The sequence below is a fragment of the Myotis myotis genome, unplaced genomic scaffold, assembly GCF_014108235.1.
Source record: "Myotis myotis isolate mMyoMyo1 unplaced genomic scaffold, mMyoMyo1.p scaffold_m19_p_20, whole genome shotgun sequence".
NCBI lineage: Eukaryota > Metazoa > Chordata > Mammalia > Chiroptera > Vespertilionidae > Myotis > Myotis myotis.
The window spans coordinates 1,493,045-1,508,059 of NW_023416325.1; the positions used below are offsets into that span (position 1 = coordinate 1,493,045).

Here is a 15,015-nt window from a genome sequence, read left to right on the forward strand (position 1 = left end):
CCCTCCGCGGAGGGAGGCGGAGGCGGAGGCCGGGAGGCGGGGGAGGGGCCCTGGGCCGGGACAACTGCTGAGTAATCCGCCGGCGGCTGAGGGGGGGGGGCGAGGGGGGGCGCGCCGGCCGGCCGCCCGGGTCACGCGCCCGAGTGCGAGCAGCAGGGGCTTCGGGCGCTCGGGCCTCGCGGGAAGCCAGAGCCCCTGCTCGCAGCCGGGGGCCCCGCCCGGCCTTCGCGGGGAGGGGGCGCGCTGGCTCCGCAGTGAGTACCCCAGACACGTGGCTTCGGACGGCGGGGGCGGAGGCCGAGGCGGGGGGCGGGGGGGGGGCTGGATGGGAGGCCCCGAACGAAGCGCCCGGCCCCCAGAGGCGCCCCCACTCCCCCCGGCCTGGCCCCAGTAACGGTCGAGATTGAAAAAGCCCTTTAATCATCCCTCGCCTAATACCCTTGATTTTACAGAAGGGGGAACAGGCCCCCGGAATTGGGGTACTTTTCCTAAAGTCACAAAGCTGAGTCCGATCCGCACCTCGGGACCCCCCCCCCCCTCCATCCGCCGGAGGAATCTCCAGGGGGGTCCTCGCCGTCCCCTTCCAGCCTCGGGCCGCCCGGTGCGGGAGGCAGGGCCTGGTGGTGCACGGCCCCATTTTCAGGACGCAGCGGCCCCAGGGTTCAGTCCCGGGTCTGTCTTGGGGGGGGGGGGGGGTAAGGCCGTCACCCGTGCGAGGGCGGGGCGGGGCGGGGCTGTGGGGGTGCAGGAGGGGCTGTGAGGGTGCCGTGGCTTCCTGGGTTCAGCTCAGCCCAGCCTCACCCAGAGCCCTCGGCGGGATGCCACGCCAGTGTTTTTCCTCCAGTGGACACACAAAGCACCATCTAGGTGTGGGAGCACCCGGGGGACTTGGGGATGAGTCAGAGGAGCTACCATCCCCCCCCCCCAACACACACACACACACACACACACACCCCTCCAGCTCAGACCACCCGCCAGGCTAAGCTGTGCTCATTAGATAGGACACGATCCACAATGTGGGGGCCAGGAAATGGGGGGGACGTCTGAGTTGGGCTTCCAACGGTGCAAAGGAGTTTTCCTTAAAAAAAAAAATTAGATAGATAGATAGATAGATAGATAGATGATAGATTCCAGAGAGGAGGGGAGAGGGAGAGGGAAACATCAATGATGGCAGAGCATCACTGATCGGCTGGCTGCCTCCTGCACGCCCCGCACTGGGGATGGAGCCCCCAACCCGGGCCTGTGCCCCGAACCAGGAACTGCACCAGGGCCTCCTGGTTGGTAGGTCTGAGCCACACCAGCCAGCCAGGCAGGAGTTTGCCTTTTGCATATGGAGGCAGAGCAGCTTTCTGCATTTTTTTCTGCAGGAAACTGGCAGGTGGCTTTTGATTCTGGTGGCAAGGGCGCGGATGAGGCAGCCTTGTCTCTCTAGGATTTTGCTTCCTGTCCTGTGAAGTCAGTTCAGTGGGACCCCTGAGACAGACAGACAGACAGACAGACAGACCTGGCCAGGCGTGAGGGGGGTCCCCCAGGGCCTGAAGGACAGGCTGGGAGAGGACGGGAGGAAAAGCCTCGCCCTGTTGGAGGGAATGGGCACGTTTGAGGCCAGAGTTTGAACCAGTTTGGAGCCGCCGCCTTCGGGTTGAGGCCTCCCCGTGTTGGGGCGGCTGGTGGTGACGCCTGCCTCCCACAATTAGCCTGCTGGCTGCAGTTAAATGAGCAGGAGGCGTGGGCTGCCTTAGTCACGCCTTTCTCTTCATCCCCATTTTACAGAAGAGGAAGTAGAGGCTCAGAGGTTGGAAAGCTCGCCCGCGGGTACACAGCGGGAAGAAGGGGACACCGGGACGTTCCTGTGAAAACAGGGGGGTGGGGGGGTAGGACAAGAGGGGCTGTGCTTCGGGCTTTGTGGGAGTGAACGTCTTGGTCCAGGGTCACTTTGTATGCACTTGGGGAGCTCCTGCTACCCCTCCTCAAACCCTTCTGCCCCACCCCCTCCCTAACCGGCCTGCCCATTGGCTGGTCTCTACCCCTGGGTCTAGGGCAGCTGAGGCCTGTGGAGGGTAGGAGGGAGGAAGGTGGTTGGCAGCCGGAGGGAAGCTGGAGATGGCCGTGAATGTGCCCTGGGAGGCCACAGCCCTCTGTTTGGGAGTCCAGGGCCCCAGTTCAACTTTCCTGCCCTGTGCTCCCACCCCGGGCTCTTCAGGGCTCAGGGCCCTTTTGGTCTGGCTGTTCCCATCCCCAGACACAGGCCAGTGGACTGGAAAGATGGCCAAGCACATGGTTGGGATCTGAGCTCCTCTGTGGCCGAGTTGATTGGGTCTGTCCCTCCAGCCTCGGCTCCTACTTCTGTAAAGCTGAGGGCAACTGAAAGGACATCCGATAAGAGCTGCCATAATAACCGTTACTGTTCTCCTTTACCCATAGCACACAGCCCCAAGACTGCCCTCGACCACCTTCAGCCAAGCTATGTATGACAGAGGCGCCCCCGGCCTCCTGTCTCCAGCGCCGCCTCTTGCCTCCTCGGTCCTGATGCTGCTCATGAGCTGCCTGTGGCTGGTGGGGGCCGGTCCCAGCCTGGCCCTGGCCCCAGAGCTGCTGCTGGACCCCTGGCAGGGTGAGGGCTGGCTGCCTGGGCCTCGGAGGGGGCAGGAGACAGGCTGTAGGGCCCAAGACGACTTGGTGGGAGCGGCACGCCCCCGGGAGGGCAGCCTTGGACGGAGCACGCCCAGCTCACCCACAGCCAAGGAGGGCAGCAGAGCCAGCAGGGGGTGGGAGCCTGTGAGTAGGAATTCTTTTCAGAAGTTTCCTGTGACTGACGTCTCTCTCCTGAAATAAGAACTAAGGCTTTCCCCCAAGCAGGAGGATGGGAGTTTGAGTGACCCCAGCTGAGTGCGAAGTGCAGCCGAGTGCCCGGCTCCCAGTAGTAACACAGCCCCATTTACAGTTGAAGAATCTAAGTGATGCCCACGGGTTAAGTGACTCATCAGGGCTGATTGCTCTAGAGAAGCCTGAGGGGGGGGTCTGGCTTGTTCTGTTCAGTGCCGCGGGGCCGCGGCCATTGTGTTTGGAAGCCGTTGGTTCCCTCCACGCGTGACTGCTGGCAGCGGGCCAATGTTGGCTCCTGGGGAGGCGAGGCTGGCTTAGGGGTGGCCCTGGCAGAGGGCAATTCCCAGCCTGGCACACCTGGGACAGCCTTGGGGGTGGGGGCCACTAACCTGGCACATAAGCCCCTTCTCTCTCCCAGCACACCGGCTGCTGACCCATGCTCTGGGTCACACGGCCCTACCCAGCCTGCTCCTGAGTCTGCTGCTCCTGCCCGTGCTGGGCTGGCGGCAGGAGTACCACCTGGGCACGCTGCGGTTCCTGCATGCCTCCACCCTACTCGCCCTGGCTGCTGGGCTAATGGCGGTGCTGCTGGCAGGCCTCGGGGTGTCCGCTGCAGCTGGTGGCTGTGGGTACATGCCCGTCCACCTGGCCATGCTATCAGGGCAGGGGTACTACTCTAGAGGGCTCCATGGGGCAGTGCCACCATGGCTGTTGCCATGGTTGCTGCTTGCCCTGACGCCACTGCTCACCTCTGAGCCACCCTTCCTGCAGCTCTTCTGCGGCCTCCTGGCTGGCCTGGCCTGTATCCTTTGCCCGGACCCTGGGCCTGTGTAGATGTGTGGGTGGTGACTGGGCTCCCAGGGTATGTGGGAACTGGCACAAGTGGGTCAGGCCTAACAATGCCAGAAAGCCGGGCACACATTCCAGGAGCATCTCCGAGTCCTCTAGCCAGGCTCCGGGCTGTGGCCAGCCGGAGGTGCCAACTACACTTCACTGGGGAACTGAGGAGGGCTGAGGGGGCCCAAGGAGGCCCCTAACCTGGACCTTTCCAGTGGAGGTGGCATCGAAGCTGAGACACACAGGATGAGGGGTTCGGGTAAAGAGAAGTGAAAAAGGAGACGGGGCAAAGGCCAGGGTGAGAGTGAGCTGGGCCCTCTGGGCTTTAAACACAGGCTTTTGCTTCAAGATACTTAGTGCCTGTTGGGAAAACAGTGCAGTCGGAGAGAGGAGTGGGCACAGGCGGCCTCCTATAGTTGTTTGGGATTGGGGACGCGAGCTGCCGAGGCCTCGCTGAATCCTGGTTTGGGGAGCACGTTGGCCTGGCCGAGGGCGATAGTGGGTTGTGTCCATGGGTCCAGGCTCACGCCTTGAGTCAGAGCCCTGAGCAGGTAGTGAGGGCTCTGGGCCCGGAGGGGGCAGCAGTGGCTGAAACGGGATGAGACAGGTCTTTGGGGTGAGGCTCAGCCAGCTCCACCTCTTACTGGCTGAGTAGCCTCAGGCAGCCCCCTTTTCCTCCCTGCACTTCCACTGCTGACTGGGTGGCAACATCCCAGGCAGGGCCACAGTGAGGAGACAAGAGGCAGTGCCCATCGTGCCCTTGGCACAGGGTCTGGCATGCAGCTGGGCTCCCTCCTGGCTGGCTGTGGTTTTCCTTGACCAGCCGCCCTGCCTGGGCAGACAGATGCAGCCGGGGCCTTCCAGTGGCTGGAGCCCTCTGAGCAGAGGCTGCAGGCGCTGCAGGGCTTCCTGTGCAGGGTCCTGGGGTGCTGGCCACTCCGGCTCCTTCCCGCCCCAGGCAGTGTGGCTGAGCTGCCCGTCACCCTTCCTGGAGTGAGGTGAGGGGGATGCCCAGGCGCCCGGCCCTGGTGGCGGCAGCGGCTGGCAGTCAAGCCCTCTCCTGTTTCTGCCCTTCCAGGCTTCCTACCCCTGGACCTCCGTACGCGGCCTCGTCCAGTCTCTGGTCTCACAGCGAAGGCTCAGGCCCACTCCCACCAGGCCTGGGGCCTGTGCAGCCGAACTGGGAGGGCTCCTCAGAGGCTGGCCTGCCCTGGCCTGGGCCCAGCTTTCCTCCCGGCTCCCCGCTGTGGGCAGCCCTCGATGAGCAGATGCTGCAGGAGGGGATCCAGGCCTCGCTCCTTGAGGGGCCAGCCCAGGTTCCCAGGAGCCCGCTCTGGCTGCCCAAGTCCTCCGTTTCCTCTCTACGGTAGGGCGGGGGGGCGGGGGGGGTCCCCTGGTGTGGGGGCTGGAGGTGGCCCTGACACTCTCCCTGTCCCCTCCGTTGCACAGGCTGCAGCAGCTGGAGCGCATGGGCTTCCCCGTGGAGCAGGCCGTGGTGGCACTAGCAGCCACCGGTCGTGTGGAGGGTGCGGTGTCACTGCTGGTCAGCGGGGAGGTGGGCGCTGAGGCCCTGGTGACTCAGGGGAGGAGTGGGCTCGCCCACCCTGAGGGTCCTGGGCCCCCCTAGCACAGGCCGGCCCTCAGGCGACAGGAGTCCTTGCCCATGGTTGGTTACACGGAGTTCCAGCCCCAAGTACCAAGTCACGTGGGTGCAGGGGAGGCCCCTCAGCGCCTGCACTGTGTAGAATAAAAACCGGTTCTTTTCAACCTGGACTCCTCGGGGACAGCAGTTGTACCGACTCTTCTGTGCTGGCATCGGGGTGAATGAATGAACGTGAACGAACAAACAGCCAGTTGCAGGAGAGCAGCTCCCTGATGTCCAGATGCAGCGTTGCCGTCTCTGCACCACACAGCCTCTTCCTCCAGGGAGCTCTGTCCTCCACCTCGGTTTTGCTGGCTGGACCCCTGCTGTGGAGCATTCTTAATCACCCGTTTCCCAGCTAATTTCTACCCAACCGTGGTCTCAGCCTACACAGAGTCCTCCAGGAAGCCCTCCCTGATTACCCGGGAATACCATCCTTCACTGTCCCCAGCCCCCAGGGTACCTGCTGGACAGGCCCAATTCTGTGGTTCTCCTAGGCCCAGCCCAGAGCAGGCTGGGAGGCTGGGGGCTGCGCTCTGCTGGGCCCCTTGGGCAGGAAGCGAAGGGTGGTGGTGCTGTGGGGAGAAGCTTCCTCAGCTTTGAAGCAGCAGCTCCTCCCTCCTGGCCCCCTTGGGCCTTGGCCCTTCCCAGGGAGGGGAGGCGCAGACAGAGCTAAGAGGGCAGGGGGTTGGGCTGGGGGAGGGGTAAGGCAGAGGGGCGCCTGGGAAGCTGGACTGAGGGGTGGTGCAGGGGCTACACCTGGAGCAGTCGGCACTGCGTACCTGGAGACTGACCGGCCCTGCTGGGGGTCACCAGCTGGGGCCCAGGAACAGACTGGGAAGTCTGAGGGCCGCCATTGCTTTCACTTCCTCCGTGGTGCAAACAGGCTCAGAAGCTGCTGGGTACCCAGGCTAGAAGCTGCCCTCAGGCTTGGCAGCTCCTTGCTCCCCAGGCCTCTCAGACGCCACAGCCATTGGACACCTGGCTGGCGGGTAGGGTGGCCTGTGCGCTGTTCTGCTCACCTCCCCCTTGCCAGGTGATGGCCAGGGGAGCTTCAAACCTGCTTTGCAGGTGGGCAGTGAAGGCCGCAGAAGAGAAACGAGGCCCCTGGCCTTGCCTGCTGCCCCCCATAAAGCACACACTGAGGCCAGGCTGGTGGGGAACAGGCCGGGGCCTTTATTGGCTGGTAGCACCTATTTCCTGTGTCGGTCACAGGCTGTGGGACAGGTGGCTCCTCCCTTTCCATGTCCCTGGCCCCTTTCCCCACCACTAGGGACATAGGAGTAGCTTAGGGCTCTGGGGGCAGAACTGAGTGGAGGAGTCCACAGCATCCTGTCAGCTCCGGCAGCCTGACCTCAGGGTTGGAAACCCAGCACCAGAAACCAGAGAACCAGAGAAGAGGTTTGATGGGGAGGAAGGGAGGCGAGTCTGCCTTCCAAGCCCCTGCATGTGCTCAGGGCCAGGCAGAGCTTCAGCTCCCACAGTGCCTGCAGGCCCGATGCCTGGGCAGCTGATGGGAAGACAAACCACGAACCTGAACCTGCCACCCGCTCCCTGCAGGCCTGCATCACCCCATTTCACAGAGCAAGGCCCCACCTCCCCCCTGGGCCACCTCTCCTCAGACCCCAGCCTCATACGTGGCAGCCATGCCTGGGGTGCCAGGACCTAGCCCTGCTTCCCCCAAAGGCCTAGGTGGCAGAGGGACCCTGAGGACGTTAATAAATATGGATGGGCGGTCCCCAGAGGCGGCTGGCCTGGTCCACCCGAGGGGCCACCGCCACCCTCAGCCTCTCTTGTTGCGGCTCCTGGGGGCCACGATCCGGTAGTTGGCTGTGTGTCCTCCCCTCTTGCCCCGAAGGAGGTTGGGGGTGCCCACGCCGGCAGGGCCTGCCCCTGACCCCTCTGGTTCTGCCGGAGGGAAGGAGAGAGGCAGGGTTAGTGAGGTCTGTGTAGGGCACCCACCTCCCCTGGGCCCTCTGGGGGGTGGGAGACTGGGCACCCAGACAGGTGTACTCTGCCCTGGCATCCAGGAGGCAGAGCTGTAGGAAAAAGGGGGTCTGCAAACTGGTTAGTGTCCCCCACCTCAAGGAGTTATCAGCCCCCAACCCAACGAGGGCACGCGGGCCTCTGGTTTTCTGTCCAGTGGGGATAAATGGGCCCACCGTGTTCCTGAAAGGCTTGGTCTGTAGCGAGTGCGCCACAGAAATGGTGTTTTTTCTTTTCTACATTTTGGGGTGAAGGTATGCTCTGAGTCATCCCCATTTCACAGCTGGGTAAACTAAGGCCGAAGGACAGACTCACTTTTCCTCTCTCTGAGTAGGCCGCTTTTGGCGGGGGAGGGTTTAGGAAGGCCAGGCTCTGCCACTGACCTACTCTGTGGCTCTGGGCAAACTGGGCCTCTGTCGGGGCCTCATTGGTCTCGTCTCTCAAACCAGCGGGACAGTTCCAGTTGTGCTCCGAGCCCTGGCCAGCTCCTACAATTACTGAAGTCAGTTCCAATCAGGCTATGGTGAGATATGCCCCCGCCTGGAAAGGAGCCAGACCCCAAGAATAATTGGCATTCTTGCCACCTAAAAACCTGCTCATCCTTCAAAACCCAGAGCATGGACTACCTCCTGTAGGAAGCCTTCTGTGACCATCGTTCAGGCCCTCCCAAAGCTAACCGAGCAGGCCAGGCCTTTCGGGAGGACGGCTGTTTTTCTAGGGGGAGTGCGACGCTCAGGGAAAAGCCCAGGATGGAGGACTTGACTCGCCTCCCAACCCGGTTCACAGGAGAGAGACAGCCTGTGGCAGCACCAGCGTCGCCCGGAGGCATAACCGTTAAGTCCCTGGCGCTGTGCCCAGCCTCCCATGCACCTCTGGGCTGCGATCTGGGGACTCGGGCAAATAAACATGTCATAGTCAAGGGACGTTTCACACCCTAATCGGGGAGGACAGGAGGAGGGAAGCAGCGCTCCAATGTCAGCCAAGGCCAAGTCCTGTCCCACCACGTCCCGTTATGTGGCCTTGGGCCAGTCACAGACCTTTGAGCCTCCTCTGGAACTCGGGGTCGCACTCCTGTTGTCACACCCTTAATGGCCTGAGTGCAAAGTGGCTTTCACAGTACGAGCTGGATTACTTGGTCATTGGGACGGCTGAGCTTGTGACCATGAATTAAATGATTAAATTCAGGGCCTTGGCTTCCTCTGGAACCCCCTCAGTGCCTGGTGGAGCAGGGGTGTCTGAACCTTTGCCGATGGAGCCCAAAGAGCCAGGGCGTTAGAGGACCGACCTAGGGCGGACCCCTGACCTTGCCACTGCTGCCCCTTCGGCCTGAAGGAGACACATGAGCCCTCGGAACCATCTTCATCTGTGAAATGGGCCTGGTGTCTACCGCCCACCTCGCAAGCTTGGTGTGAGGACTGGAGAGGATTGTAAATCCTCCAGCCCAGGGGTTACTATTGTTATTCTTGATTGTATCCTAAACGTGAGTCCCAGCTGTGCAGGATGGGCCAACGGGGATGGTTTCATCGCCTCCTCCTGTTTCCCTCCTCCCACAACACCCCTCCCAGGCCCACAACCAGGGCAGGCTCGTGGGATCTCTGCTCTAGGCTCGTGGCCACAAAGCGTGGCCATGGGCCTTCCTATGTGACCAGCAATTCCTCCCTGAGCTGCTGGAGACACGGCTGGCTGAGGGAGGGCTGCTGGAGACAGAGCTGGCTGAGGGAGGGCGGGGGATAGATCTCAGGCCACAATGAGTCCCTTCTGGCTCCTGCCTGAGGAGGTGAGGGGACCTGAGAAGGTTCTGAGAGCCTGGGATTCGGTCGTAGGTCCCTCCTCTGGGAGAGGAAGGAGGTCAGTTATGTTCCTAGGAGTCAGAAGAGCCATGTGGTCTGGTAAGAGGAGCTCTGGAAGCAGACCACACACACACCTTCCAACCTCTGGGCCTTCACCGTGACAAACCAGGACCCAGGGGGGTGAGGGGGGGCTGCCCTTCCCACCTTCTGCTGGCGCGCTTGCTGGCACCTTCCATGACCTAACACCAGCCCCATCTTCCAGGAAGCGTCCCACCCCCACCGAGAAGTGACTGTTCTCACCCATGTCCTTGGTGTTCCTGGACCCCAGGGCCCTCGTCTCTATAGATACGAAGGATCCCCTGCCCCTCAATGGGAGCTCCCCAAGGCAGGTATCCCTGGGGCCTGCTAAGTGCTGGCCCAGACCTGGCCTCCGGTAGGTTAACCCTACAGTTTTGTCAAATGAATGAGGCTCAGCCCTAGCCTTGGCCCACTTTGGCTTTGGGGGGGGGGGGGAGGGCCTCAACTCCCCCACTTGTAACATAGATGGGAGGTAGGGCATGATGCCTGAGACCCTGTGTGCACTGATGAGCCAGGACTGGGTGGTGAGATGGGGCCTCTTAGCAGGCAGGTGAGGAACGGTTTAGCCCCAAGGGTAGCTAATCCTCGTCTCTCCAGGGCCAGCCACAGACTGCACTGCAATGGGAGAGACTCCTTAGCGGGCAAACCAGGCCCAGGAGAGGTAACACCCACCTGGTGTCTAACCTTTTGTGCTTCCCCAATGGCCTTCAAGGACCTTCTCAAACTGGGTCCTGCTACAGCATCCAGCCCTCAGCAATCAACGGTCCCTTCAGGCCCTCTGGCTTCTTGGCTGTTGCCCATGTTATTCCTCTGCCTCTCACTTGCCCCTGAGCTTTGCCCTTCAGGGTTCCACTGAGCCAGTACCTCCTCCAGGGAGCCCTCCCTGAGACACCTTCCTCCTCCCCACCCCCCACCCACAGCCTGGTCAGGGGCACTTCTGTGCTTTCACAGCTGCCTGTACTCACTCCCCGTGGTATTCCTCACCTTGGGTTTAACGGCCAGTTCCAGGGCTCCCCCTGCACCCCCACAGCCTAAGCTCCGTGAGAACAGGACTATGTCTGTCTTATCTGTGGGAGCCTGTGCCAAGCTAGAAGCCGCACACGGAGGAGGTGCTCGCTCACTCAAGAACTAGTGACCCCAGCCTTCTCCGTGCCAGGCCCTGTCTGCCTGCTGGATGGACGGACTCAAGAATGAGTGTCCGCGGGCCTGGGTCCAGCACTGGGAGTCGCCTTCTGTGACCCCAGGCCCTTCCCAGGCCCCTCCTGGAAGGGGCTGCCCCTGCCGGCCCACCCTGCCGTTACCTGGCCAGATGATGGCTTCCAGCAGGGTGACCCGTCTGGCCAGGAGCTCCAGCTGAGCCTGCTGCTGCAGGAAGCTCTGTAAGCTAGGAGCCTGATGGGAGATCGAGAAGAGCAGACGGTGCGAGTCCGGCCTCCGAGGGCGGGGCCGGGGGGCCGAGGGGGGTGCATGGGCCAGGCACCAGCCGGCTTCAAGGCAGGAGCCTGGGTGTGAGTCTCTGAGTGGGGACAGGGCTAGCCTGGCTCCTCATGTGACCAGATGGATGACGGGTAGAGGGTTGGTGGGTGAATTCCTGGGCTGAGATGAGGGCGTGACAGACCCCTACAGGGACCCTCAGGGGAGGTTAGGGGGACCGGAGGGAAAGGGAAGCTGTCACAGGGATATCTGAGGCCAGGAAGACCTGCCGGGAGGGCCTCTGGGGGCTTTTGGGTGAGGGAGGACCAGAATTGGTGGGTAGGATATTACCCAGAGGCCCCTGGGGCCTGAGCCTGGTTCTGTCACTCGCAGTCCCCTGCATTTCTGTGGGCCTGGAGACTGGCTCTGTTACCCATGCTTTCTCTAGAGCTGAAGCCTGACTGAAGTCTGGACCCATTACCCATAATCCTCCTGCAGGCCTGGGCTCTGACTTTATTTCCCACAACCCCCTGCACTGTTGCAGCCTGGCTCTGTCACCCACAGTCCCCTTCCTGCTGGTCTGGAGTTTGGCTTCATTTCGGATTTCTTCCAAACTCGCAATCTGTCACCTCTGGTGTCCCCTGCAGGCCTGGAAGCCACATCACCCACAATGCCAGGAGGCCCAAGTCTGACCTCAGAGGGGAGGCCCAGGTTCCCCTGTGTCGGAGGGACCAGTCATTGAGGGGTCGGTGGGCTTGGCCTCTCCGGCCTCATGACTGGGCCCAGGCAGCTCCACCCTGGAGGGCCTGGGCAAGGCTGGTGGGCAGGGGCTGGGCTGTCTGTCCGTCTGTCTCTACTCACCATAGAGCCCAATCATTGTTTCCAAGATTAAAACCCTCTCAGCTAAAATCTTCAAAGCCTCGCGTAGTTGGTGCAACCCCTCCCCCTGCGGAGGAAAGAGACAGATGCAGCCGTGAAGGGGGCAGGGGAAGGGGCCCTGCAAAGCCTGCTGGTGGCCCATGCCCCGCCCTGGTCATGCACCTGCAGCCGGCACCCCTGCCACAGCCCAGGGCCCACGGACAGCGGGACAAGGCCAGGAAAGGACGGGAGGGGGCAGAGCAGGCAGAAGCAGCCCTCCCAGCGAGTCCTGGTGGATCCCAGCTGGCTGCTGTCTCCCCACACCCTTGCAGGTCCTGCTGCATTGGGGGCGAGGGGATGCCAGTCCACAGGGGCTGTGCTGCTGACCAGAGCCTGCCATGGAACCTGCCACAGAATGTGCCCTGGAGGTGGCCACACAGCCCCGCTGCGCCGTCTCTAATATTCTTTATACCGACACACTTTCTGTCTATAGCCATCAGTGGGCTCAGGCTACTTACCAATATTCTTTCCGTTCAAATGAATATGTACAAGTAAAATTAGCACATGTTCAAGTGGCACTGCTATTGGGAAGCTGTTTAAAATGCTGGCAAAGCCCTAACCGGTTTGCTCAATGGATAGAGCATCGGCCTGTGGACTGAAAGGTCCCAGGTTCGATTCCGGTCAAGGGCATGTACCTGGGTTGCGGGCACATCCCCAGTGGGAGGTGTGCAGGAGGCAGCTGATCGATGTTTCTCTCTCATCGATGTTTCTAACTCTCTATCCCTCTCCCTTCCTCTCTGTAAAAAATCAATAAAATATATTTTTAAAAAAATGCTGGCAAAGCTGAGGTTCTGGCCCTGGCGCCCTCTCCCCAGTCCCTTCCCATTTTGGGCTCATCCCTCCCAGGCTCCGACTGCTCCATGCCTGTATTCTGCAGGCCCAAGAGCCAGCCCTCAGCCCCACCCTCTCTTCTAAGCAGCTCCTCTAGCCCCCAGGCCCAGGGATGTGGCAGCGCCAGGCCCAAAAAGCTACCCTCCTCCCAGGCCTCCCTGATCTGGGGGCTCCCTACTGCCAAGCAATGCCAGCTGCTGCCCAGGGCTCGTGGCAGAGACCACCAGCTGGCACTCACTGTCACTTGCTACCAGTCTGTCTGTGCTTTCCTTCCACAGCATAGGGCCCACGGTCTTGCCCAAACTCACACTCCCTCCCTCCTTTCCTAGTCCAGACTTAGCTATCTGCGATGTAGATATCTCAGTTCCAACAGAGCCCCAGATGGCAAATATTTTTATTGATTTCAGAGAGGAAGGGAGAGGGAGAGAGCGATAGAAACATCAGTGATGAGAGAATCATTGATTAGCTGCCTCCTGCACGCCCCTGGGGATTGAGCCCATGACCCAGGCATGCAACCCTGGACCGGAATCGAATCCAGGACCCTTCAGTCCGCAGGCTGACGCTCTATCCACTGAGCCAAACCGGCGAGGGCTAGCTCACTATGGTCTAGCCCACCGTGACTGTTATGATCCAGGTGTCCTGTCCACATCAAATGGATTGAGCTTCCCTCGGGCCACTGAATGGCTATTGCAGCCTGTGTGTGTGTGTGTGTGTGTGTGGGGGGGGGGGGGGGTCACAGGGTCACCACAGGCTGTACACCAAAGTAATCTCTCTTCAAGTATTACGGGAGGAGGATCTAAAAGTGGATGACCTTCACAAATTATGTTAAACTATATCCCGCATGGACAGTGGGACAAGCAGACATCATGAGCCTCCTGCTGAGATGCAGTCAGAGGGCACCACATCCCTCCTCAGTGCTCCTGCCAGGAGCATCTAACCTGCCTCTCATCACCAGGAACCAACCAGGCAAATCCACAGGATGGAACGAACATTCACCAAAAGGCAGAGCCAAGAGAAGAAAAAAGGGCAGAGGGCCCGTCCTAGACTAAAAGAGATTACAGATGCCTGGCCAGTGTGGCTCAGTGGTTGAGCATCGACCTCTGAACCAGGAGGTCATGGTTCGATTCCCGCTCAGGGCCTATACCTGGGTTGCAGGCTCAATCCCCAGTGTGGGGCGTGCAGGAGGCAGCCGATCCATGATTTTTTCTCATCATTGTTGTTTCTCTCTCTTTCTCCCTCTCCCTTCCTCTCTGAAATCAATAAAAAATGTATTTTTTTTTAAAAGAGACTATAGGTTGCTAAAAAAAAAATAAAAAAAAGACTAGAGGTACAACCAAATGTAATGTATGAATCTTGATCAGAAGTTTAAATAAAACAGCTATAAAAGGCATTTTGGGTACCACTGATAACATTTGTATATGTTACATTTTAAGTGGCATCATTGCGCTGGATTCATGTCAGCTTTCTTAGGTGTGACAGCGGTATTGTGGCTCTTTGGGGGAATGTCCATAGTCTTTTGAGATGCACAATGATGTGTTAGGGGAGATGTGGATGAAGCATGAAACTTGCTTTCAATGGATTAGAAAAAAGGTCTGCAAATATATAAAGAGAGAAAGATAGAGCAAATGTGGCAAAATACGAAGGGGAGAATAATATTCATTGTAACCAACATTTCAGCGTATTTGAAAGTTTTTAAAATAAAAATTTTGAAAAACGTAAAAAAAAAGATTCTGCTATTTGGATCCCTCCCTAGATGGGGGGCCTGCTGTTTGCTCTGATGACACCCCAGTCCCCCCCCCCGCCCGGTGCCCCAGCCTGGCCTGAGCGCCAGGGCCTGTTGAACGCCCCCACTTGACCATAATAGACGTCTCCCATTTTCCATGGACAAAACCCAGCGGGCCCCTTCTCCTGGCTCTCCTTGACTATTGTGCGTCTCCCTTAACTCTCGTTCCCCCTCGCAGCCAAACCAGCACCCAAACGTCGCTTAGCTCCAGTGACATCTGTCCACCCTCACTGTCCCCATTCCCAGTTCCAGCCCCCAGGCTCTTGCCATGATGACCAGACAGCCTTCTACCTACAGCCTTCTACCTACAGCCTTCCACCTCATCTTCCTGCTTTTCCCGTTCATTCTCCACAGGGTCACAGAGGCACCTTCTGACCACATCAGTCTCCTGCTCATACTATTTCAATGACCCCCCCACTGCTCACAGAACAAAGTTCAAATTCCTCACTATGGTCTCCTCAGTCTTGACCTCTGTCCTTCACACTCTGCTACTCCCAGAGCAAACACACGGCGCCCCGCTCCTCTGTCTCAACACCCTTTGCCTGGTTAATGTATCTTTTAGGCCCCGGCACGTTCTCCACCAGAAAGATGCTAAATCCATGTGTCCCCCCCACCCCCCATCACAACTGAGCTCCCCTTGTCCGGTTGCTGCTGGTTACTAGTCTGTCCCCTCTCCTCCCCGCTGCCTCCCAGTGACCACCGTGAGGGTGGGGCCAGTGTCCAAATTGCATCTGTGTCCTGGGGCCTGGCGCCCACCGGGGAGGTGCTTGGGGGAATGTTAGCTGGTTCCCCCCAGTCCTGGGAGCTGAAAAAGCCTGGGCTTGGCTGGCCCACCTCAGCCGCTCCCTAGCAGTGCGTGCAGTGCATGCACATGGCCACTGGGTGTCACTGCTGAGCTACAGCGGGGCCAG

The 15,015-nt window shown here is 60.1% G+C and overlaps 2 protein-coding genes across 8 annotated transcripts in view; one reads left to right on the forward strand and one right to left on the reverse strand.

The window, feature by feature from the left end:
- The first annotated feature begins 92 nt into the window (after window positions 1-92).
- Window positions 93-5,447, forward strand: RHBDD3 (rhomboid domain containing 3). The gene is made up of 6 exons (XM_036354182.1): window positions 93-254; window positions 2,425-2,614; window positions 3,245-3,628; window positions 4,508-4,661; window positions 4,742-5,029; window positions 5,113-5,447. Exons 2-6 carry the CDS (start codon window positions 2,467-2,469, stop codon window positions 5,288-5,290), a joined length of 1,152 nt encoding a protein of 383 aa, XP_036210075.1. The 5' UTR covers window positions 93-254; window positions 2,425-2,466; the 3' UTR covers window positions 5,291-5,447.
- Window positions 5,448-6,262: 815 nt separating this feature from the next.
- Window positions 6,263-15,015, reverse strand: part of EMID1 (EMI domain containing 1) — a 38,084-nt gene continuing 29,331 nt past the window's right edge. For 2 of the 7 annotated variants that reach the window (XM_036353552.1, XM_036353547.1), the window contains one exon: window positions 6,263-7,213. In XM_036353552.1, the coding sequence (XP_036209445.1) occupies window positions 6,971-7,213 (243 nt within the window). In that variant the 3' untranslated portion in view covers window positions 6,263-6,970. Of the gene's footprint in view, window positions 7,214-10,460; window positions 10,552-11,433; window positions 11,519-15,015 lie in introns of all 7 variants that reach the window. The other 5 variants (XR_004974811.1, XM_036353548.1, XM_036353549.1 and 2 more) reach the window with 5 other exon arrangements.

Coding starts and splice junctions, on each gene's coding strand:
- RHBDD3 (XM_036354182.1), top strand. CDS start 2,467: ATGTATGACAGAGGCGCCCCCGGCCTCCTGTCTCCAGCGCCGCCTCTT. Junction 2,615..3,244: donor GCTGCTGGACCCCTGGCAGG/GTGAGGGCTGGC, acceptor TCTCTCTCCCAG/CACACCGGCTGCTGACCCAT. Junction 4,662..4,741: donor GTCACCCTTCCTGGAGTGAG/GTGAGGGGGATG, acceptor CTGCCCTTCCAG/GCTTCCTACCCCTGGACCTC.